This window comes from Coregonus clupeaformis, chromosome 20, assembly GCF_020615455.1.
Source record: "Coregonus clupeaformis isolate EN_2021a chromosome 20, ASM2061545v1, whole genome shotgun sequence".
In the NCBI taxonomy this organism is placed as follows: Eukaryota; Metazoa; Chordata; class Actinopteri; order Salmoniformes; family Salmonidae; genus Coregonus; species Coregonus clupeaformis.
This window is the reverse complement of record NC_059211.1, coordinates 19,213,853-19,239,996: the sequence shown is the minus strand read 5'-3', so window position 1 is coordinate 19,239,996 and position 26,144 is coordinate 19,213,853. Positions and strand designations below refer to the sequence as shown.

General features: G+C 43.9%; 1 protein-coding gene across 1 annotated transcript in view; it reads left to right on the top strand.

Annotated features, from left to right (window-relative positions):
- Positions 1 to 25,909, top strand: part of LOC121532920 (tyrosine-protein kinase JAK2-like) — a 29,263-nt gene extending 3,354 nt beyond the window's left edge. Inside the window, exons 5-14 of the mRNA XM_041838711.1 lie at positions 4,990 to 5,128; positions 5,351 to 5,502; positions 5,848 to 5,998; positions 6,463 to 6,596; positions 13,665 to 13,854; positions 14,449 to 14,573; positions 14,682 to 14,854; positions 24,496 to 24,613; positions 24,854 to 24,967; positions 25,528 to 25,909. Of these exons, the coding sequence (XP_041694645.1) occupies positions 4,990 to 5,128; positions 5,351 to 5,502; positions 5,848 to 5,998; positions 6,463 to 6,596; positions 13,665 to 13,854; positions 14,449 to 14,573; positions 14,682 to 14,854; positions 24,496 to 24,613; positions 24,854 to 24,967; positions 25,528 to 25,647 (1,416 nt within the window). The 3' untranslated portion in view covers positions 25,648 to 25,909. The remainder of the gene's footprint in view (positions 1 to 4,989; positions 5,129 to 5,350; positions 5,503 to 5,847; positions 5,999 to 6,462; positions 6,597 to 13,664; positions 13,855 to 14,448; positions 14,574 to 14,681; positions 14,855 to 24,495; positions 24,614 to 24,853; positions 24,968 to 25,527) is intronic.
- The last annotated feature ends 235 nt before the right edge of the window (positions 25,910 to 26,144 follow it).

The window sequence follows — 26,144 nt, the reverse complement described above, 5'->3', positions numbered from 1 at the left end:
TGACACTGGTGTTTAGTAAGACTAGGGCGGCGCAGCTGCCGCCTCATAGACAGGGGGATTGTGCGATAGATCTCCAGTTAGGAGCAGCCCTCCCGCGGAGCCATGTGTATCCCTTGTCTCAAGAGGAGAGGAAGGCGATGGAAACTTACATCGCCGAGTCTCTGAGACAGGGATACATATGGGCCTCCACTTCACCCGCTTCCTCAAGCTTCTTTTTTGTGAAGAAAAGGATGGAGGTCTGCGCCCGTGTATTGATTACCGCGGTCTCAATCAGATTACGGTGAAGTACAGCTATCCACTTCCTCTGATTGCGACTATGACGGAATCATTACACGGTGCTCAGTTCTTCACAAAATTGGATCTCAGGAGCGCATATAACTTGGTGCGCATTAGAGAGGGCGATGAATGGAAGACAGCGTTTAGCACGACCTCCGGTCATTACGAGTATCTCGTCATGCCATATGGGTTAACGAATGCTCCCTCAGTCTTCCAATCCTTCGTCGATTAGATTTTCCGGGACATGCAGGGGCAGGGAGTAGTCGTGTACATCGACGATATTCTGGTGTACAGTTCTACCCGAGCAGAGCATGTAGCCCTGGTGCGCCGAGTGTTGAGGAGGCTGTTGGAGCATGACCTATATGTCAAGGCAGAGAAATGTCTGTTCTTTCAGAAGTCGGTCTCCTTTTTGGGTTATCAGTTGTCTGCGTCAGGGGTGAAGATGGAGGTTGACCGGGTGTCAGCTGTGCGTAATTGGCAAACCCCAACCACTGTGAAAGAGGTGCAACAGTTCTTGGGTTTTGCTAATTACTACCGGAGGTTTATCCGGGGTTTTGGACAGGTGGCAGCTCCCATAACGTCTCTGTTGAAGGGGAGTCCGGTGCGCTTGCGGCGGTCAGCTGAGGCGGACAGGGCTTTTGGGAGACTGAAGGACCTGTTTACCTCGGCGCCGGTGTTGGCGCATCCGGATCCCGCTTTACCATTCCAGGTAGAGGTAGACGCGTCCGAGGCCGGTATTGGGGCCGTCCTCTCACAACGGTCTGGCACACCACCTAAACTCCGCCCCTGTGCTTTTTATTCTAAGAAACTCCGTCCGGCGGAGCGGAATTATGACGTAGGGGACAGGGAGCTGTTAGCCGTGGTACAGGCCCTAAAGGTGTGGAGGCATTGGCTTGAGGGGGCTCAACACCCTTTCCTCATTTTGACTGACCACCGTAACCTGGAATACATCCGGGCAGCTAGGAGACTGAATCCTCGCCAGGCCCGCTGGACTATGTTTCTAGCCCGGTTTGTGTTTAAAATCACTTACATCCCTGGGTCCCAGAACGGGAAGGCAGATGCCCTGTCTCGGCGGTATGACACGGAGGAGAGGTCCGTTGAGCCCACTCCCATACTACCAAAGTCTTGTCTGGTGGCACCGGTGGTATGGGAGGTCGATGCAGAGATCGAGCGGGCGTTACGCACCGACCCAAGTCCTCCACAGTGTCCAGTGGGTCGGACGTACGTTCCGCTCGAGGTACGCGATCGCCTCATTTATTGGGCTCATACGTCCCCCTCCTCTGGACATCCAGGTATCGGGCCGGACAGTTCACTGCCTTAGCACTAAGTACTGGTGGCCAACGTTAGCCAGGGATGTGAGGGTTTATGTCTCCTCCTGTTCGGTGTGTGCCCAGTGTAAGGCGCCCAGACATTTGCCCAGGGGTAAGCTACAACCCCTGCCCGTTCCACAACGACCCTGGTCCCACCTCTCAGTGGACTTTGTTACAGACCTTCCCCCCTCACAGGGGAATACTACCATCCTGGTCGTTGTGGATCGGTTCTCGAAGGCCTGTCGTCTCCTTCCCATGCCGGGTCTCCCTACTGCCCTACAGACCGCTGAGGCTCTGTTTACCCATGTCTTCCGGCATTACGGGGTACCCGAGGATATATTGTCTGATCGAGGCCCCCAGTTCACCTCCAGAGTGTGGAGAGCGTTTATGGAACGGTTGGGGGTTTCGGTGAGCCTTACCTCGGGTTACCACCCGGAGAGTAATGGGCAGGTTGAACGTGTCAACCAGGATGTGGGTAGGTTTCTGAGGTCTTATTGCCAGGGCCGGCCGGAGGAGTGGGCGAGATACGTTCCGTGGGCCGAGATGGCGCAGAACTCTCTCCGCCACTCCTCCACCCAACTAACCCCTTTCCAGTGTGTGTTAGGGTACCAGCCGGTTCTGGCACCTTGGCACGAGAGCCAGATCGAGGCCCCTGCGGTGGATGAGTGGGTGCGGTGCTCGGAAGAGACATGGAACGCTGCCCACGTTAATCTGCAGCGGGCCATCCGTCGGCATAAGACGAGCGCCGATCTCCACCGCAGTGAGGGGCCTGTATACGCACCTGGAGATCGAGTATGGCTCTCGACCAGAAATCTGCCCCTCCGCCTGCCCTGCCGGAAGCTGGGTCGGTGGTTTGTGGGGCCATTCAAAGTCCTGAGGAGGTTGAACGAGGTGTGTTACAGGTTAGAACTGCCTATTGATTACAGGAATATTAACCCCTCGTTCCATGTGTCTCTCCTCAGGCCGGTGGTAGCTGGTCCACTCCAGGACTATGAGATAGAAGAGACTCCTCCGCCCCTGTTGGACATCGAGGGGGCTCCGGCGTACACTGTGAGGTCCATCCTTGATTCGAGACGCCGGATGGGGGGTCTCCAATATCTCGTGGAGTGGGAGGGGTACGGCCCGGAGGAGCGGTGCTGGGTGCCGAGGAGGGACATATTAGACCTGTCCCTGCTGACCGAGTTCCATCGGGGTCATCCTACGCGCCCTGCTCCGCGTCGTCCTGGTCGTCCCTGAGGCCGGGATCGGCGCACGGCTGGAGCCGCGCGTCAAGGGGGGGGTACTGTCACGGTTTCGGCCGAGGCTGCTCCTCCTCCTTGTTCGGGCAGGCTTCGGCGGTCGTCGTCCCCGGAGTACTAGCTGCCACCGTTCGATGTTTCATGTTTGTTTGGTTTTGTCTGTTTGTACACCTGTCCCTTGTTAGTGTTTGATTTGGTTGCCTATTTAGTTTTCGTGTGTGGGGGCAGGTGTTATGTGGTATTGTTTATTTGTCAAGCTGTTGCTCTTTGATATTACTCTCAGGATTGTTGTTTTTCCGAGAGTCCGCACTGTGTGCGCTATCGTCATTTTTACACACTGTGTGTGTTGTGCGTACTTTGTATTTTGCCTCCCGGTTGGGTTGGCTGTTCGCCTGTTTGGTGCTGTTATTTTTGTGACTAAAGTCTGTTGACGAACGCCCGTGTTTCCTGCGCTTGATTCCTCACCGCATCTACACTCAGCTACTGACAGTAACAGTAAATCCAGGTATAATGGCTAACACAAACTTTTTTCTAAGAGTCTATATGAGTTTTTGATAAATGTAATTCAAATGGCAAAAATAGAAGTGTATAATATACAATATATATACAGTACCAGTACGACAGCTTTGCACACTTGGCATTCTCTCAACGAGCTTCATGAGGTAGTCACCTGGAATGCATTTCAATTAACAGGTGTGCCTTGTTAAAAGTTAATTTGTGGAATTTCTTTCCTTCTTAATGCGTGTGAGCCAATCAGTTGTATTGTGACGTAGTAGTGGTATCCAGAAGATAGCCCTATTTGTGAAAAGACCAAGTCGATATTATGGCAAGAACAGCTAAAATAAGCAAAGAGAAACGACAGTCCAGGAAATCCGGAAAATGTCAAGAACTTTGAAAGTTTCTTCAAGTGCAGTTGCAAAAACCATAAAGCGCTATGATGAAACTGAGGACTTTCACAGGAAAGGAAGACCCAGAGTTACCTCTGCTGCAGAGGATAAGTTCATTAGAGTTACCAGCCTCAGAAATTGCAGCCCAAATAAATGCTTCACAGAGTTCAAGTAACAAACACATCAACTGTTCAGAGGAGACTGCGTGAATCAGGGCTTCATGGTCGAATTGCTGCAAAGAAACCACTACTAAAGGACACCAATAAGAAGAGGAGACTTGCTTGGGCCAAGAAACACAAGAAATGGACATTAGACCGGTGGAAATCTGTCCTTTGGTCTGATGAGTCCAAATGTGAGATATTTTGTTCCAACCGCCGTGTCTTTGTGAGACGCAGAGTAGGTGAACAGATGATTTCTGCATGTGTGGTTCCCACCGTGAAGCATGGAGGAGGAGGTTTATGGTGTGGGGGTGCTTTGTTGGTGACACTGTCAGTGATTTATTTAGAATTCAAGGCACACTTAACCAGCATGGCTACCACAGCATTCTGCAGCGATACGCCATCCCATCTGGTTTGCGCTTAGTGGGGCTATCATTTGTTTTTCAACAGGACAATGACCCAACACACCTCCAGGCTGTGTAAGGGCTATTTGACCAAGAAGGAGAGTGATGGAGTGCTGCATCAGATGACCTGGCCTCCACAATCACCCGACCTCAACCCAATTGAGATGGTTTGGGATGAGTTGGACCGCAGAGTGAAGGAAAAGCAGCCAACAAGTGCTCAGCATATGTGGGAACTCCTTCAAGACTGTTGGAAAAGCATTCCAGGTGAAGCTGGTTGAGAGAATGCCAAGAGTGTGCAAAGCTGTCATCAAGGCTACTTTGAGGAATCTCAAATCTCAAATATATTTTGATTTGTTTAACACTTTTTGGGTTACTACATGATTCAAATATGTGTTATTTCATAGTTGTGATGTCTTCACTATTATTCTACAATGTAGAAAATAGTAAAAATAAAGAAAATCCTTTAAATGAGTAGGTGTGTCCAAACCTTTGACTGGTACTGTATATATTTTTTAATCAGCTTTGGCATAAAGACCATTTAGTTGGAATATAATCAATCTACGTTGTTAGATTTGTGGAATATACTGTATATCTTGCAATCTTTCCTTTAAGTGTCAATACTAGTGTTTACACTAGTTAAACTGCTACTGTTTGCTCATTGGTTGTTGAAATCTATTAAAATAAAGTGTTACAATTTTTGTTCCTTCATCAAATAGGAAGAGAAGAACATTATTCACGGAAATATTTGTGCCAAAAATCTGCTCCTGGCCAGAGAGGGAGACGCATCCCAAGGTAGCTCTCCTTTCATCAAGCTGAGTGACCCGGGCATCAACGTGGCAATGTTGGGCAGAGATGGTAAACAGTCATACTGTAATACAGAAATTGTACATGCATTGGAATTGGCCTCCAAAAAGTGATTTTATTTATTTAAGAACCTAATGCTTTAACTGTTTATGTTCTTTATCTACTGTGTGTGCGTGTGTGTGTGTGTGTGTGTGTGTGTGTGTGTGTGTGTGTGTGTGTGCGTGTGTGTGTGTGTATGTGTGTGTGTGCTCGTGCTCGTGTGTGCGCGTACAGTAGTGCTAGACAGGATTCCATGGGTAGCTCCAGAAGTGCTGGAGGCTCCAGAGAGGCTAGAGCTGGAGTGTGATAAGTGGAGCTTTGGTGCCACGCTATGGGAGATATTCAATGGAGGAAAGGCACCACTACAGGGCCTGGACCTAGAAAGGGTACAGTTCTACCATTTTCTACCACAAACACAACCATGTACAGTATCTGATATTGGCTTACCTTGTGGTTAAGGGCCAAAATAGTTTATTCATGAAACCTATTATCACCCGAGTTTCAGGAAAAGCTTTTTATTTTCTCTATAAAACCCACATGAAATTGCCAACTGTTATTTCTCCTTGGCTTTGTCAACATCCTGAGTACTAAATGTACATTAATCCCATCTGATGAATTTGTACGTGTTTTATTTCATTTTTATGTAGTCAAATTCCACTCAAATTCACACAGCGTTGAGGTTTTTTGTATAAACCCACTACGTTGAATTAACCTCTGCGTTTTTTTAACAGAAGCTGCAGTTTTACGAGACCTACAAGCAGTTGCCCTCCTCAGAGTGGACAGAACTGGCAGATCTCATCAGCCAGTGTATGAACTACAAGCCTGCATTCAGGCCCTCCTGCCGGAGCATCATTCGTCAACTGAACAGTCTGATAACGTCAGGTACTTCTCACTATTGAACCCAAACTATGTTACTTAAAACACCTGATGTGGTCCAGATGTAGAGTTTCCACCTGTTATTTTTCTGATGGGAATGTGTTTAGTAAAACACAGCTAACCCCAAAACTGTCCTTTAGTCCCTTTCTTTTATTGGCCTGTTTGCTCTACCTTTATTCCCTGAATACAACAGGGGAAAGCTTTCAAATTTTAAGTGAACCAAGTCCTGTTTGCAGAAGTGCTGTTTGCATAAATACACTTGTGATTTGTAGAGCTGAGTAAAATCACAACACACAAAGCTATGAAACATGAAATTGGCTCTTTACCTTAAGCTGACCTCTACTTGCTGATTAACCTTTTATTTCTTTAATTTGGAGGATATCTTTGCTCTGAGGCAAAGACCTTTCGATCTGGCCCTATTTGAAAGGCGGATTTATGAAAGGCATTAGTAGTGACATCCTCTTCCGCAGATTACGTGATACTCCACGCTGCAGAGGCTCTCCCTGATGGCGACAGCTTCTGGAGAGCATTAAGCCCCTCCCACCCGCAAGACCAATCAGTGTATGAGGAGAGACACCTGCGCTACATCTCTCCTCTGGGGAAGGTAACCTGTCATCTGCATGGGCTGCATTCCTACAATCTGTGGCTTCCTATCCTCGTCTCTTTTGTTGTCAATTGAGTCTTTGTAAACTAACAAAGTATAGCTTTAAAAAGCTATGACGATCAATTTCATACTTTCAGTCCTTGCATCCATAGCTATGACTTTGAGAGTGGTTGCATTTCCCCATCCCCTGGCTCACCAAACAGTGGCAGGGTCAAGCGGTTGAAATTACTGACCATCTGTTTTCAGATAAGATTTGGCGAATGAAAGAAGAGAATGAGAAAAAAATGCTATGTAACAGTATTGGAACAAATCCCTAGAAATTATCACTTCACTTTTTATCATGTACCACAAAAGGACACGCAACTAGCACATCTGGTTCCTTGGAAGTTTTGGGAACATATATTTTTGGTTTTATAAACATTCTGAGAATGAAAGTGAACATTTTGCCTGTTCTGGGAATGTACATTTTTAAGTTGCAGGGAGGTTCTGAGAATTTTACTATGGTTCCCTGAATGTTTTCCTGGGAGGTTTTATTAATGTTCTGAGAACAGAGATTCTAGATTATTTTAAGGTAATTAAATAACGTTCTGAGAACATTCTCTAAATGTTTTGAATGAAATGTAAAGGTTATTTATAACGTTCAATGAATGTTTCAATAAGACTTTAAATAACACTGCTAGCTTAGTTTGGGTTAACTGTTTTGAACTCCAAGCACAGATAGGACACATGGAAATTAATTTGCTTAGACATTAATCATGCAAACACATACATTTTTTATTGTGACAAGCGTAAGTGAGATTCGAACTGCTAGCTAGGTTTCCATCCAATTGGCAACAGATTTTAATGCGAAAATTCAAAAATCTGCATAAAGAAAATATGTGCATTTTCCCACCAGTGGTGTGATTACACCAAACTGACTTGTTGCAGATAAAAATCAGTGCATGATGAAGTAATGCACACAAAATGTACTTTTTCGCTTAAGTTGTCATTTACCAAATGTTCCCAACGGATTTTCAACTCTACCGATAGTTTGGTCACAAACTGTTGCATTAAATAGAAAATGTGCCTACTCTGGTCTTGGCACGTGCGCTCGCAGATACAGAGCGGGTAGGCTCTTGCCGGTAAATTAGTCTACATGAGATTATCATGGATAAGAGCGAGAATATTTTTTTGGGTCAAAGGCAGTCAAGCATCGATCATCATGTCACCAGAATAAGACCCTCAACATTTATTGGAAAGGAGCGTCAAGCTCATACCGTGCACTTTCACCACCCTGTAAAGTTCATCATAATTTATTTCATCTGTAGCCTAATAAACTGCATAGTTTCCCGAGTCGTAGTGGGAGAACCACACACCATGTCATCACGTGACTCGAAGTTTACTTCGATATGATGGTTATTATACAGTGGGGGAAAAAAGTATTTAGTCAGCCACCAATTGTGCAAGTTCTCCCACTTAAAAAGATGAGAGAGGCCTGTAATTTTCATCATAGGTACACGTCAACTATGACAGACAAATTGAGAAAAAATATCCAGAAAATCACATTGTAGGATTTTTAATGAATTTATTTGCAAATTATGGTGGAAAATAAGTATTTGGTCACCTACAAACAAGCAAGATTTCTGGCTCTCACAGACCTGTAACTTCTTCTTTAAGAGGCACCTCTGTCCTCCACTCGTTACCTGTATTAATGGCACCTGTTTGAACTTGTTATCAGTATAAAAGACACCTGTCCACAACCTCAAACAGTCACACTCCAAACTCCACTATGGCCAAGACCAAAGAGCTGTCAAAGGACACCAGAAACAAAATTGTAGACCTGCACCAGGCTGGGAAGACTGAATTTGCAATAGGTAAGCAGCTTGGTTTGAAGAAATCAACTGTGGGAGCAATTATTAGGAAATGGAAGACATACAAGACCACTGATAATCTCCCTCGATCTGGGGCTCCACGCAAGATCTCACCCCGTGGGGTCAAAATGATCACAAGAACGGTGAGCAAAAATCCCAGAACCACACGGGGGGACCTAGTGAATGACCTGCAGAGAGCCGGGACCAAAGTAACAAAGCCTACCATCAGTAACACACTACGCCGCCAGGGTCTCAAATCCTGCAGTGCCAGACATGTCCCCCTGCTTAAGCCAGTACATGTCCAGGCCCGTCTGAAGTTTGCTAGAGTGCATTTGGATGATCCAGAAGAGGATTGGGAGAATGTCATATGGTCAGATGAAACCAAAATATAACTTTTTGGTAAAAACTCAACTCTTTGTGTTTGGAGGACAAAGAATGCTGAGTTGCATCCAAAGAACACCATACCTACTGTGAAGCATGGGGGTGGAAACATCATGCTTTGGGGCTGTTTTTCTGCAAAGGGACCAGGACGACTGATCCGTGTAAAGGAAAGAATGAATGGGGCCATGTATCGTGAGATTTTGAGTGAAAACCTCCTTCCATCAGCAAGGGCATTGAAGATGAAATGTGGCTGGGTCTTTCAGCATGACAATGATCCCAAACACACCGCCCGGGCAACGAAGGAGTGGCTTCGTAAGAAGCATTTCAAGGTCCTGGAGTGGCCTAGCCAGTCTCCAGATCTCAACCCCATAGAAAATCTTTGGAGGGAGTTGAAAGTCTGTGTTGCCCAGCGACAGCCCCAAAACATCACTGCTCTAGAGGAGATCTGCATGGAGGAATGGGCCAAAATACCAGAAACAGTGTGTGAAAACCTTGTGAAGACTTACAGAAAACGTTTGACCTGTGTCATTGCCAACAAAGGGTATATAACAAAGTATTGAGAAACTTTTGTTATTGACCAAATACTTATTTTCCACCATAATTTGCAAATAAATTCATTAAAAATCCTACAATGTGATTTTCTGGATTTTTTTCTCTCATTTTGTCTGTCATAGTTGACGTGTACCTATGATGAAAATTACAGGCCTCTCTCCTCTTTTTAAGTGGGAGACCTTGCACAATTGGTGGCTGACTAAATACTTTTTTCCCCACTGTATATATATACAATACCAGTCAAAAGTTTGGACACACCTACTCATTCCATGGTTTTTCTTTATTTTTACTATTTTCTACATTGTAGAATAATAGTGAAGACATCGAAACTATGAAATAACACATATGAAATCATGTAGTAACCAAAAAAGTGTTAAACAATTCAAAATATATTTTATATTTTATATTCTTCAAAATAGCCACCCTTTGCTTTGATGACAGCTTTGCACACTCTTTGCATTCTCTCAACCAGCTTCATGAGGAATGCTTTTCCAACAGTCTTGAAGGAGTTCCCACAAATGCTGAGCTCTTGTTGGCTGCTTTTCCTTCACTCTGCGGTCCAACTCATCCCAAACCATCTCAATTGGGTTGAGGACAGGTGATTGTGGAGGCCAGGTCATCTGATGCAGCACTCCATCACTCTCCTTCTTGGTCAAATAGCCCTTACACAGCCTGGAGGTGTGTTTAGGGTCATTGTCCTGTTGAAAAACAAATGATAGTGGACACCAAGGAACTTGAGGCTCTCAACCTGCTCCACTACAGCCCTGTCGATGAGAATGGGGGCGTTCTTTTTCCTGTAGTCCACAATCATCTCCTTTGTCTTGATCACGTTGAGAGAGAGGTTGTTGTCCTGGCACCACATGGCCAGGTCTCTGACCTCCTCCCTATAGGCTGTCTCGTCGTTGTCAGTGATCAGGCCTACCATTGTTGTGTCATCGGCAAACATAATGATGGTGTTGCAATCGTGCCTGGCCATGCAGTCATGAGGGAACAGGGAGTACAGGAGGGGACTGAGTACGCACCCCTGAGGGGTCCCCGTGTTGAGGATCAGTGTGGCTGATGTGTTGTTACCTACCCCTTACCATCTGGGGGCGGCCCGTCAGGAAGTCCAGGATCCAGTTGCAGAGGGAGGTGTTTAGTCCCAGGGTCCTTAGCTTAGTGATAAGCTTTGAAGGCACTATGGTGTTGAACGCTGAGCTGTAGTCAATGAATAACATTCTCACATAGGTGTTCCTTTTGTCCAGGTGTGAAAGGGCAGTGTGGAACGCAATAGAGATTGCATCATCTGTGGATCTGTTGGGGCGGTATGCAAATTGGAGTGGGTCTAGGATTTCTGGGATAATGGTGTTGATGTGAGCCATGACCAGCCTTTCAAAGGACTTCATGGCTACAGACGTGAGTGCTACGGGTCGGTAGTCATTTAGGGAGGTTACCTTAGTGTTCTTGGGCACAGGGACTATGGTGGTCTGCTTGAAACATGTTGGTATTACAGACTCAGACAGGGAGAGGTTGAAAATGTCAGTGAAGACACTTGCCAGTTGGTCAGCGCATGCTCGGAGTACACGTCCTGGTAATCCGTCTGGCCCTGCGGCCTTGTGAATGTTGACCTGTTTAAAGGTCTTACTCACATCGGCTATGGAGAGCGTGATCACACAGTCGTCTAGAACAGCTGGTGCTCTCATGCGTGTTTCAGTGTTACTTGCCTCGAAGCGAGCATAGAAGTAATTTAGCTCGTCTGGTAGGCTCGTGTCACTGGGCAGCTCGCGGCTGTGCTTCCCTTTGTTGTCTGTATTAGTTTGCAAGCCCTGCCACATCCGACGAGCTCGGAGCCGGTGTAGTACGATTCGCTCTTAGTCCTGTATTGATGCTTTGCCTGTTTGATGGTTCGTCGGAGGGCATAGCGGGATTTCTTATAAACTTCTGGGTTAGAGTCCTGCTCCTTGAAAGTGGCAGCTCTACCCTTTAGCTCAGTGGGGATGTTGCCTGTAATCCATGGATTCTGGTTGGGGTATGTACATACAGTCACTGTGGGGACGACGTCATTGATGCACTTATTGATGAAGCCAGTAACTTATGTGGTGTACTCATCAATGCCATCGGAAGAATCCTGGAACATATTCCAGTCTGTGCTAGCAAACCAGTCCTGTAGCTTAGCATCTGCTTCATCTGACCACGTTTTTATTGACCGAGTCACTGGTGCTTCCTGCTTTAGTTTTTGCTTGAAAGCAGGAATCAGGAGGATAGAATTACGGTTAGATTTGCCAAATGAAGGACGAGGGAGAGCTTTGTACGCGTCTCTGTGTGTGGAGTAAATGTGGTCTAGAGTTTTTTTCCCTCTGATTGCACATTTAACATGCTGGTAGAAATTACGTAAAACGGATTTAAGTTTCCCTGCATTAAAGTCCTCGGCCACTACGAGCGCCGCCTCTGGATGAGCGTTTTCCTGTTTGCTTATGGCCGTATACAGTTCATTGAGTGCGGTCTTAATGCCAGCATTGGTTTGTGGTGGAAAATAGACAGCTACGAATAATATAGATGAAAACTCTCTTGGTAGATAGAGTGGTCTACAGCTTATCATGAGATACTCTACCTCAGGCGAGAAAAACCTTGAGACTTCCTTAGATATCGTGCACCAGCTGTTGTTTACAAATATACATAGACCGCCACCCCTTGTCTTACCAGAGGCTGCTGTTCTATCCTGCTGATACAGTGTATAACCCGCCAGCTGTATGTTATTCATGTCGTCGTTCAGCCACGACTCGTTGAAACATAAGATATTACAGTTTTTAAAGTCCCATTGGTAGGACATACGTGCTTGTAGTTCATCCACTTTATTATCAAGCGATTGTACGTTGGCCAATAGTATCGATGGTAAAGGCAGAATAGCCACTCGTCGCCGGCTCCTTACCAGGCAGCTTGATCTCCTTCCGCGATATCTCATTTTCTTTCTACTGCGAATGACTGGAATGAGGGCCCTGTCGGGTGTCTGGAGCAAATCCCTCTCGTTCGACTCATTAAAGAAAAATTTGCCATCCCCTCCGGCGCCATTACATACCAACAGGTGTCATGCTTGTAGTGTCTCACCCAAGAAGATTCGAGGCTGTAATTGCTGCCGAAGATGCTTCAACTAAGTACTGAGTAAAGGGTCTGAATACTTATGTAAATGTTATATTTCCGTTTTTAATTTTTAATACACTTTCAAAAAATTCAAAAAATGTGTTTTTGCGTTGTCATTATGGGGTATGGTGTGTAGATGGATGAGGGATAAAAAAGAAAGGCTGTAACGTAACAAAATGTGGAAAAAGTCAAGGGGTCTGAATACTTTCAGAATATACTGAAGTACTGACATTCCCACCTAAGAAACATATGGTTTTCAGAACGTTATGTGCTAGCTGGGTATCCTGCACCATTCCTGAACTTTGTTGGAATGTTGTATGCAAAATAACAATAGGAAAACCAAGCTTCCATCAAGCTCCAAGAAACATATGGTTCTAAGAACGTTATGTCCTAGCTGGGCAGTGTTCTCCTATCCTACTGCAATCCACACTATATTCTGAACAAAACATTTTAGACATATTATTTCAACATAACTTTAATTCAGGAATTGGATAGGTGTCTATTACTTTCAATTCTGACAGTTTTCAATACATCAAATTCATTTAATTTACAACTCAATCCCAGAATTGACTAGGTTAAAATGCAAACACCCCGACCCTGTTGTATATTACAGTACATGTTAAATATACAGTAAGTGAACAAAACATGAAGAACACCTTCCTAATATTGAGTTGCACCCCCCCTATTTTGCCCTCAGTTCAGCCTCAATTCGTCGGGACATGGTCTCTACAAGGTGTCGAAAGCGTTCCACAGGGATGCTGGCCCATGTTGACTCCAATGCTTTCCACAGTTGTGTCAATTTGGCTGGATGTCCTTTGGGTGGTGGACCATTCTTGATACACACGGGAAACTGTTGAGCGTGAAAAATCCAGCAGCGTTGCAGTTGTTGACACAAACCGGTGCGCCTGGCACCTACTACCATAGGCACTTAAATATTTTGTCTTGCCCATTCACCCTCTGAATGGCACACATACACAATCCATGTCTCAATTGTCTCAAGGCTTAAACATCCTTCTTTAACCTGTATCGTCCCCTTCATCTACAGTGATTGAAGTGGATTTAACAAGTGACATCAATAAGGGATCATAGCTTTTACCTGAATTCACCTGGTCAGTCTGTGTCATGGAAAGAGCAGGTGTTCATAATGTTTTGTGCTCATTGTTTGTAGGGGAACTTTGGCAGTGTTGAGCTGTGCCGATATGATCCTCTGGGGGACAACACAGGCGAGCTGATTGCTGTGAAGAAGCTACAGCCCAACAAGCAGTCAAACCTGGACGATTTTCAAAAGGAGATCAACACCATTCGCTCCCTGCATTGTGACTACATCGTCAAATACAGGGGTGTCTGCTACAGCATGGGTAAAAACATACAACTTCATTTTTACACCATGACCCCATTTATTAGGCTGTATGAAATCGAGGTGGTTTGCAGCCGTACCACAGTTGATATCATGGCAAACATACCCGTTCTATCATCAAGTGTATCCAGACAAAGTGATATTTTAAGTTTGTTGGGGCTTTCCGGTATCCTTTTCAGTCAATGTCAATGGACCATGCAATATTCAGTGGACCATACAACAGTCAGTGGACCATAAAATGGGCTGAAATCTTTGTCATCTTCATAATCATAGCTGAAATACCATCCTTTGAAAGCTTTAGGCCATCTAAAAACTGTCTTTGTAAACCATATCTTTATTAGGTTCTTCAATTGACCCTCTCTGTTATTTGTACTTAGTCAACACACTGAATAGAATATAAATATTTATTTCTCCCAGAGGGAACTTCTTTCTTTATAGAAAGGACTTTCTCTTCATAGTCTTGGACAAACATGTAAATGATTAGGTACTGTAGTAGAAGGAAGAACCTTCAGCCTATATGCAAATGATATCTGTTTCAAGGAAGGAATGTTTGTGTTAACTCTCTGCTCTGCATGTTCATCCACATTTCGGGTAGGTCGCCTAAGCATGAGCCTGGTGATGGAGTATTTGCCCTATGGCAGTCTGATTGGATACCTGGAGAAGAACCGGCAGCACGTCAACAGCAGGCGGATGTTGCTCTTTGCCTCTCAAATCTGTAAAGTACGAGCCCAATTCTAATCACAAAATTCTGGCAATTCCATGCAAGATTGTCTATCTCTAGACATTGTATAGGGGAAAAACCTAATTTGTGTTGTTTTGCACACTTAGGGATTGGAGTACTTGCAGAGCATGCGTTACGTACACCGGGATCTAGCTGCGAGGAACATTCTGGTTGCAAGTGACACACTGGTCAAAATAGCTGATTTTGGCTTGACCAAGATCATTCCCTTTGACAAGGAGTACTACAGAGTAACACATCCTGGAGAAAGCCCAATTTTCTGGTAACTGCCACTGCATTTGGAATTTAGGCCTCGAGTCAATCCGATCGGCAGTGGTGGAGGTGTAACTGTGTTATCTGACAAATCGGTGAGCAGCTGCTCTTACAGTGCATTCGGAAACTATTCAGACCCCTTGACTTTTTCCACATTTTGTTACGTTACAGCCTTATTAAAAAATGTATTAAATTGTTTCCCCCCCCTCATCAATCTACACATAATACCCCATAATGAAAAAGCAAAAACAGGTTTTTAGAAATTTTTGCAGATGTATTAAAAATAAAACACTGAAATATCCCATTTACATAAGTATTCAGACCCTTTACTCCGTACTTTGTTGAAGCACCTTTGGCAGCGATTACAGCCTCAAGTCTTCTTGAGTATGACGCTACAAGCTTGGCACACCTGTATTTGGGGAGTTTCTCCCATTCTTCTCTGCAGAAACTCTCAAGCTTTGTCAGGTTGGATTGGGAGCGTCGCTTCACAGCTATTTTAAGGTCTCTCCAGAGATGTGCGGGCTCTGGTGTCCAGGCTCTGGTGGGCCACTCAAGGACATTCAGAGACCTGTCCCGAAGCCACTCCTGCGTTGTCTTAGCTGTGTGCTTAGGGTCATTGTCCTGTTGGAAGGTGAACCTTCGCTCCAGTCTGAGGTCCTGAGCGCTTTGGAGCAGGTTTTCATCAAGGATCTCTCTGTACTTTGCTCCGTTCATCTTTCCCTCAATCTTTCCCTCAAGTCTCCCAGTCCCTGCTGCTGAAAAACATCCCCACAGCATGATGCTGCCACCCCCATTCTTCACTGTAGGGATGGTGCCAGGTTTTTTCCAGACGTGACGCTTGGCATTCAGGCCAAAGAGTTCAATTTTTGTTTCATCAGACCAGATAATCTTGTTTCTCATGGTCTGAGAGTCCTTTAGGTGCCTTTGGCAAACTCCAAGCGGGCTGTCATGTGCCTTTTACTGAGGAGGTCTTCCATCTGGTCACTCTACCATAAAGGCCTGATTGGTGGAGTGCTGCAGAGATGGTTGACCTTCTGGAAGGTTCTCCCATCTCCACAGAGGAACTCTGGAGCTCTGTCAGAGTGACCATTGGGTTCTTGGTCACCTCCCTGACCAAGGCCTTTCTTCCCCGATTGCTCAGTTTGGCTGGGCGGCCAGCTCTAGGAAGAGTCTTGGTGGTTCCAAACTTCTTCTATTTAAGAATGATGGAGGCCACTGTGTTCTTGGGGATTTTCAATGCTGCAGAAATGTTTTGGTACCCTTCCCAGATCTGTGCCTCGACACAATCCTGTCAAGGAGCTCTACGGACAATTCCTTCGACTGCATGGCTTGGTTTTTGCTCTGACATGCACTGTCAACCGTGGGATCTTATATAGACAGGTGTGTGCCTTTCCAAATCATGTCCAATCAATTTAATATACCACAGGTGGACTCCAATCAAGTTGTAAAAACATCTCAAGGATGATCAATGTAAACCAGATTGACCTGAGCTCAATTTCGAGTCTCATAGCAAAGGGTATGAATACTTATGTAAATAAGGTATTTCTGTCTTCTATTTTGTATACATTTGCAAAAATGTCTAAAAACCTGTTTTCACTGTGTGTTGTTATGGTTCTGGATGGCCATATAGCTAGCAACAATGACAAGAAACTGCCATGTGGTGAATCGTAAGGGACTGTTCGTTATTTATAATGAGGGATACCTGGAGAAAATTGGACCTCTCTGAAATAAAAATGGATGGCCCTCTCTTCAGTAAAATATATTTTCACCTGACCCTCCCTGAACACTTGAAAAAAAAACAAGTGACGCTACCCTATACCCAAAATAATAATTAAAACAAAGTGGATAGCAGAGAACATGCCTACCGTTTAGCCTTACTCTTAGGACAGACCAGAGCCTTAGATATACCGTTTTAGAAACTGTTCTTTGTTTTGTTAGCATTGCATGGCAAAGTAGCCAGAAGGTTGTGGATTCACAGACCACCGCGGACAAGAGTGAAAAGATCTCCATTATAATAAAAGCACTGCATGAATCTAGCATCTTATTTGCGGTCCGAGAATTCTACGTCATTTTAGATGACTGGAGATGAGCAGAATCTTTTTTATTTCCACAACAGAGCATGACAGCAAATGAGCGCATGCTGCAGCAATGGAGATGTTTTCGATCCATCAATGAATTCGAGAAACACAGTAGCCGCAAATCATCAACTAGGCCTATATGCACTTTTTTCATTTGGGAAACTATCATTTTCTAATTTATTCTATTTTATTCCATAATATTTTTGTTACAAAATAGATCTGTGTTGACTGTGATTAGGGCATGGGAATATAACAGCATCTGCTAGGCTAAATTAACAAACTAGGCATAGCTCACCGCATGATCCTCAAACCAAAGACTGGCCAAAATCATGTTTCTAAATATGAATTAAAAGGCACTGTAGAATGACTGTATAGACTAATAAGGCATTTTTCATTTAATTATTTAATTTTAAGTAAATAATATATTTAAAAAATGTATACAGCCTAAATGTGAAATGCATAGGCATGTTGTTGAAGTGCTGTTGTTGATGTGTTGTTGATATGCTGAGCGCTCCTGCCAGCCTGTAGCTGTTACAAATGCTTCACAATTGATTTCTTAAAATGGCAGGCTATAGCCTTGAAATAATAATAATATAGCCTAAATAATATTTTTTGGTTCCTTCTTAGGCTACCTGGCTTGCTCCTGACGGATTTAGAGTTAGTATGTTGTTTAATAGCCTGTTGAAATGTTGAATTTCAATTGATAGTGACAGAATCACACATTACCATACTTCCCAAACTAAGTACTTTTTTTGTCTCCTCGGCTATGGTTGTAGCGCAACCTCTGAATATAATCTTAGCGACTGTTCAAGCAAGAATCAAAACATAATTGTAAGCGTATGAGAACCCTAAAAAGTTATTTGGTTTAGAAGTAATAAAAACTTTAATCTAGGCTGTTGAATGGGCGCAAATGGCGATGGCTTTCTTACATCCAACAAGTGTTGCGCGCATCTGTAGGTGTAGTCAGTGTGTTGTGTACTGGAAAAGGGTCTATAGTAATGTAAGTTATGTAAATTCCTAGAATATGGCTTAATGTGAGGTCAATAACTCTATAATAAATAGCTTCATTATGGGCAATGAAACATATTGTTTTTATTAAAATCAATTATAGCAGTAGCAAGCTTACCTCCAGTCCTCCTCATGTTTCAGCGCTCTCCCTCTCGAACTGAACAGAACATCAGTAGGCATAGTCCGCGCGCACAAATATTGCATTTTGACAGGAAGTCAATTTTCTTGCTTCACTGAGTGTAACAGTTTTGCTTCCGTCCCTCTCCTTGCCCCTACCTGGGCTTGAACCAGGGACCCTCTGCACACATCGACAACAGTCACCCTCGAAGCACCGTTACCCGTCGCTCCACAAAAGCCAAGGGAAACAACTACTTCAAGGTCTCAGAGCGAGTGACGTCACCGATTGAAATGCTACTAGCGCGCACCGCTAACTAGCTAGCCATTTCTGTGGTCCTCTGTAGCTCAGCTGGTAGAGCACGGCGCTTGTAACGCCAAGGTAGTGGGTTCGATCCCCGGGACCACCCATACACAACAAAAAAAAATGTATGCACGCATGACTGTAAGTCGCTTTGGATAAAAGCGTCTGCTAAATGGCATATTATTATTATTTCACACCGGTTACACTCACCCCCCTTTGACCTCCTCCTTTTTCCGCAGCAACCAGTGATCCGGGTCAACAGCATCAATGTAACAATGTTGCTTCCGTCCCTCTCCTCGCCCCTTCCTGGGCTCGAACCAGGGACCCTCTGCACACATCGACAACAGTCACCCTCGAAGCACCGTTACCCGTCGCTCCACAAAAGCCGCTGCCCTTGCAGAGCAAGGGAAACAACTACTTCAAGGTGTCAGAGCGAGTGACGTCACCGATTGAAATGCTACTAGCGCGCACCGCTAACTAGCTAGCCATTTCACACCGGTTACATGAGCATGCTCTTCGCATAGCCTAGGCCTATTGCCTATAATATAGGCTATGGATCATTTGATTGAGACCAAACTAGGCGCACTTGATATTGCGCGCCAAGCAGAGAATCAGAGATGAGGGGCAGCATCGGGCACACATCGAGACACCTTCCTAATATTGGACACCTTCCTAAAATTGAGTTGCAGCCCCCTTTTGCCCTCAGAACAGCCTCAATTCTTTGGGATGCTGGCCCATGTTGACTCCAATGCTTCCCACAGTTGTGTCAAGTTGGCTGGATGTCCTTTGGGTGGTGGACCATTCTTGATACACACGGGAAACTGTTGAGTGTGAAAAACCCATCAGCGTTGCAGTTCTTGACACAAACCTACTACCATACCCCGTTCAAAGGCACTTCAATATTTTGTCTTGCCCATTCACCCTCTGAATGGCACACATACAGTGGGGGAAAAAAGTATTTAGTCAGCCACCAATTGTGCAAGTTCTCCCACTTAAAAATATGAGAGAGGCCTGTAATTTTCCTCATAGGTACATGTCAACTATGACAGACAAATTGAGGAAATAAAATCCATAAAATCACATTGTAGGATTTTTAATGAATTTATTTTCAAATTATGGTGGAAAATAAGTATTTGGTCACCTACAAACAAGCAAGATTTCTGGCTCTCACAGACCTGTAACTTCTTCTTTAAGAGGCTCCTCTGTCCTCCACTCGTTACCTGTATTAATGGCACCTGTTTGAACTTGTTATCAGTATAAAAGACACCTGTCCACAACCTCAAACAGTCACACTCCAAACTCCACTATGGCCAAGACCAAAGAGCTGTCAAAGGACACCAGAAACAAAATTGTAGACCTGCACCAGGCTGGGAAGACTGAATATGCAATAGGTAAGCAGCTTGGTTTGAAGAAATCAACTGTGGGAGCAATTATTAGGAAATGGAAGACATACAAGACCACTGATAATCTCCCTCGATCTGGGGCTCCACGCAAGATCTCACCCCGTGGGGTCAAAATGATCACAAGAACGGTGAGCAAAAATCCCAGAACCACACGGGGGGACCTAGTGAATGACCTGCAGAGAGCTGGGACCAAAGTAACAAAGCCTACCATCAGTAACACACTACGCCGCCAGGGTCTCAAATCCTGCAGTGCCAGACGTGTCCCCCCTGCTTAAGCCAGTACATGTCCAGGCCCGTCTGAAGTTTGCTAGAGTGCATTTGGATGATCCAGAAGAGGATTGGGAGAATGTCATATGGTCAGATGAAACCAAAATATAACTTTTTGGTAAAAACTCAACTCTTCGTGTTTGGAGGACAAAGAATGCTGAGTTGCATCCAAAGAACACCATACCTACTGTGAAGCATGGGGGTGGAAACGTCATGCTTTGGGGCTGTTTTTCTGCAAAGGGACCAGGACGACTGATCCGTGTAAAGGAAAGAATGAATGGGGCCATGTATCGTGAGATTTTGAGTGAAAACCTCCTTCCATCAGCAAGGGCATTGAAGATGAAACGTGGCTGGGTCTTTCAGCATGACAATGATCCCAAACACACCGCCCGGGCAACGAAGGAGTGGCTTCGTAAGAAGCATTTCAAGGTCCTGGAGTGGCCTAGCCAGTCTCCAGATCTCAACCCCATAGAAAATCTTTGGAGGGAGTTGAAAGTCTGTGTTGCCCAGCGACAGCCCCAAAACATCACTGCTCTAGAGGAGATCTGCATGGAGGAATGGGCCAAAATACCAGCAAAAGTGTGTGAAAACCTTGTGAAGACTTACAGAAAACGTTTGACCTGTGTCATTGCCAACAAAGGGTATATAACAAAGTATTGAGAAACTTTTGTTATTGACCAAATACTTATTTTCAAATAAATTCATAAAAAATCCTACAATGTGATTTTCTGGAGAAAAAAAATCTCATTTTGTCTGTCATAGTTGACGTGTACCTATGGTGAAAATTACAGGCCTCTCTCATCTTTTTAAGTGGGAGAACTTGCACAATTGGTGGCTGACTAAATACTTTTTTCCCCCACTGTACACAATCTATGTCTCAATTGTCTCAAGTAAAAAAACATATTTAACCCTCTACAGACTAAGCCCTGTCTAAGCTGGGGGAGGAGGGGGGGTTCTACTAAGCTACAGTGGCAAGAGAAAGTATGTGAACCCTTTGGAATTACCTGGATTTCTGCATAAATTGGTCATAAAATTTGATCTGATCTTCATCTAAGTCACAACAATAGACAAACACAGTCTGCTTAAACTAATAATACACAAACAATTATACGTTTTCATGTCTTTATTGAACACACCGTGTAGACATTCACAGTGCAGGGTGGGAAATGTATGTGAACCTTTGGATTTAATAACTGGTTGACCCTCCTTTGGCAGCAAAAACCTCAACCAAACGTTTTCTGTAGTTGCGGATCAGACCTGCACAACGGTCAGGAAGAATTTTGGACCATTCCTCTTTACAAAACTGTTTCAGTTCAGCAATATTCTTGGGATGTCTGGTGTGAACCGCTCTCTTGAGGTCATGCCACAGCATCTCAATCGGGTTGAGGTCAGGACTCTGACTGGGCCACTCCAGAAGGCGTATTTTCTTCTGTTGAAGCCATTCTGTTGTTGATTTGCTTCTGTGTTTTGGGTCGTTGTCCTGTTGCATCTCCCAATTTCTGTTGAGCTTCAATTGGCAGACAGTATAGCCTTACATTCTCCTGCAAAATGTCTTGATAAACTTGGGAATTCATTTTTCCGTCGATGATCGCAAGCTGTCCAGGCCCTGAGGCAGCAAAGCAGCCCCAAACCATGATGCTCCCTCCACCATATTTTACAGTTGGGATGAGGTTTTGATGTTGGTGTGCTGTGCCTTTTTTTCTCCACACATAGTGTTGTGTGTTCCTTCCAAACAACTCAACTTTAGTTTAATCTGTCCACAGAACATCCAGGTGCTCTTTTGCGAACTTCAGACTTGCAGCAATGTTTTTTTTGGACAGCAGTGGCTTCTTCAGTGGTGTCGTCCCATGAACACCATTCTTGTTTAGTGTTTTATGTATCATAGACTCGTCAACAGAGATGTTAGCATGTTCCAGAAATTTCTGTAAGTCTTTAGCTGACACGCTAGGATTCTTCTTAACCTCATTGAGCATTCTGAGCTGTGCTCTTGCAGTCATCTTTGCAGGATGGCCACTCCTAGGGAGAGCAGCAACAGTGCTGAACTTTCTCCATTTATAGACAATTTGTGGACTGATGAACATCAAGGCTTTTAGAGATACTTTTGTAACCCTTTCCAGCTTTATGCAAGTCAACAATTCTTAATCTTAGGTCTTCTGAGATCTCTTTTGTTGTAGGCATGGTTCACATCAGGCAATGCTTCTTGTGAATAGCAAACTCAAATTTTGTGAGTGTTTTTTATAGGGCAGGGCAGCTCTAACCAACATCTCCAATCCGTCTCATTGATTGGACTCCAGGTTAGCGGACTCCTGACTCAAATTAGCTTTTGGAGAAGTCAGTAGCCTAGGGGTTCACATACCTTTTCCAACCTACACTGTGAATGTTTAAATGATGTATTCAATATAGACAAGAAAAATACAATAATTTACGTCAATTTGTGTTATTAGTTTAAGCACACTGTGATGGTCTATTGTTGTGACTTAGATGAAGATCAGATCACATTTTATTACCAATTTATGCAGAAATCCAGGTAATTCCAAAGGGTTCACATACTTTTTCTTGCCACTGTATATGGAATTGTTTTAAAAAGGCCATACCAAGGATCATTTGGCCATTTGATTTTGAATTTTAAGTTTGGCCTTACAGCTATTAGCACATACAAACGCATTGAATAACAGATAGTCCCCCCCAAAAATCGAAAGGAAGTTTGTTCAGAAGTGTCTGTCCTATATCTGAGAGATATAAGAAAGATCAGGAAACATGTATTTAACCCCCTATTTTTGGCACTAAACTGTCTCCATATATACTTCCATTAATTTTTTTAACTGGTACCGGGGGACCTTCAGCCTTGTGAGGCCTGTGGGGGTCCTAGAGCAAAACAACCAATGTGTACGTGTTCGTGAGAGTCCCACCTTTCAACAGAGGTGTCATAGTGTCATATTAGTGTGTAGCCCAAACTGTTCGGACGCTACAGACAGAAGTTGGCAGATCGATTGTACCAACTTCAGACAAGTCCCAAGACGCTTGTGGGGACAAAACAGAGAACGCCATCGTAATAGTAATAATAGTTTGTAGGCCAAACCGTTCGGACGCTACAGACAATTTTGTGAGACGACCGATTTTCGGGATGTCTCATGGTCTGACAAATACCGCTCTAGCTCTGTCACTTTCATAGCAGTTGCGGAAGTGCATCATGCATGGATTCGGGGCATTGAGACACATCCAATGCAAAACAACAGCTATCTCTAGCTTAAATTGACCGATTTTTATGGGGATTTTAAAATTATATAAATTAGATTTTCGCGGGGGTGCGGACATCAACTCTAGGAGTTTTAACCTGTCTCCCCCCTTCAGCTACACTGATTGAAGTGGATTTAACAAGTTACATCAATAAGGGATCATAGCTTTCAGCTGGATTCACCTGGTTAGTCTATGTCATGGAAAGAGCAAGTGTCCTTAATGTTTTGTGCAATCAGTGAAATAAGCAACTAATTAGAAATTACATGACCCTCCCCTGGACCAAATAAAAAAATACTAAACCCTCCCCCCTGACTGAATTTGAAAAAGCAAGACCCTCCTCCATCTTCCTCCATGTAACAATACATTTCGACCGCTCCCTAAGTGGCTAGTTTCAGCTCGTTTGATCTTGTTCTTGATACCATGTCCTGTTTTGCGGTGTTTTGACTGATGTCAAGTCAATGCTAATATGGCAAAAAATGTGGCTAGCTAGCTTTCTAACAAACAACTGTAATTAAGTATTTGAGACAAGTGCTCATTGTGCAACTTTATTTGTTTTCAATAAACATTGGAGACGGAATATAGTTTACATGTTATCAACAATCTAAGCGAACCCCGTCTGTTTGCCCCATAGTTGCACACGCGTCGGTTTTGTTGCTAAACAATCAACCCGTCTATTGAACATCACACATTAGAGTGTTTGAACTTGTAACCCGGCTGCATGGGATTTGACGGATATAAAGTCGGATGTGGTTTTGTTGCATCCAATGGCAGTGTCCGCGATAAGGTAACGCGAGGAGCCACTTGTGGATTTGACAGCTCTAACACAGTTCCACCTCCGACACCGTCAAAACAACCGCTATGCGGATGTCGCCTAGCCCGAATCTGATAGAATCCAGCCCTTACTTTGAACTTGTGTGGAAATGACATGATCTACTTCAGTGTTCTTCCTGAGACACTTGTCACCTTTTCACACTACTGATCCAAGCCGAACTGTACTGCGCTAGCCAGGATACACATCCATCAATGCTGCTGGAACAAAGTGAAAGTACAGTATGGTTAGGGTCAGCACAGTAGTGTGAAAATGATATTAGTATGTGCACATTTCTGTTCACGCACCTGGTTCGAAAAGAATCAAGGGCAAATTCACTTTGATGTGTTGCTGATAGCATCTGCATTTTCTACGGAAATTAGCTCTAAAGCGAGTTGTCTTCTAAGGCTCCAATGTCCTCTTCACACCCAGGTATGCCCCAGAATCCATCACAGAGTCCAAATTCTCCCACAAGTCAGATGTCTGGAGTTTTGGAGTCGTCCTTCATGAGCTCTTCTCCTATTGTGAGCACAACAGCAACCCAAAGAGGGTAAGTGGCTAAACCAAGCCTTAATAAATTGTTTTACTGGCCTCATTAAACATGTTTGTCAGGTTGAGCTCTCTCTAGTCCACCCACATTTACATTACTTTAAATTCATACAAAATATGTATTTTTTTGTGAATGATTTCAACTCAATTATTAAGATGGAAGGAAACAGGCATTACCTGTCCATAAATGCCGAATTTGATTCTGACATATTTTCTCCCATCCGCTTGTCCACATCTAAAGTTATACATGCAGGAGATTGGCAATGACATGCAGGGTCCCTCCATTTCAATGCATCTGGTTGATATCCTGAAGGACAACTGGAGATTGCCTGCCCCACCATACTGCCTTTCCAGGGTAAGACACACCTTCCACAGCCGTAGGGCCAGTTCGATCACAAATAATATCCATTTCCAAGGGTAGGACTGAAAAGATTGTTTTTGCACAGTGGGAGAGAAGGTAAAATGTAAACCGGAGTATCCAATTTCACCTCCAGTTTCACATAGTACAAATTACATGATTAACGGAACATGCTGACAATGCAAAAGGAATGCTTTTCTACCTGCATACCAATTATCTGTCCTTTCTCCCGAATGTTGTGTATAGTTGCACTAAAACTGGTTAACACTATATAAATGGTTTATTGTTACCAAAGTACAATTATTAGCTGTTTTCTTATTTCCATGATAACAATACACACCACTAAGGTATGCACGTGTTCCCTATAACTAGTCCATGCTTACAACTACCCAATGCTTTTAAATACGTGGAGAGGAGTGCACTAAGTTACACTTTGAGAGAAATAAATGAATATTTATCCTGTGATGCATCTTTACAGGAATAGACATAGGGATGCCTCAGGTTTGAAAGTGATTATTTTGCTTTTTTTTGTAACCTTATTTTGTTTTATTTGTCAGGTTTATAGTATGATGATGAGGTGCTGGGCATACTGCGCTGAGGAACGGCCAACTTTCTCCACCCTTGGAGATCAGATTGAGACCAGCATCCAGGATGAGAGAGAAGGTTCAAAAGGATGAAAACAACTGAGGTCAACCCTATTAGACAACGGAGGGTTCGACGAAAGAAACCTTTTGAGAATCAATCATGATGTAATTTGAGTGCCTAAGCACACAAAGGCCCTCAAATAGACAATCCTCAACCTTATAAAAGCTTGTCATCTTCAGTTTTACTTTTTTAAACATTACGCCCAGGTCTCTTTTCCAAGTGGGAGCTGCATACAACATACGGTCATACAAAATCCCTACATACAAAATACATACAGTACCAGTCAAAGGTTTGGACACAACTACTCATTCAAGGGTTTTTCTTTATTTTTTACTATTTTCTACATTGTAGAATAATAGTGAAGACATCAAAACTATCAAATAACACATATGGAATGTAGTAACCAAAAAAGTGTTAAACAAATCAAAATATATTTTATATTTGAGATTCTTCAAAGTAGCCACCCTTTGCCTTGATGACAGCCTTGCACATTCTTGGCATTCTCTCAACCAGCTTCATGAGGTAGTCA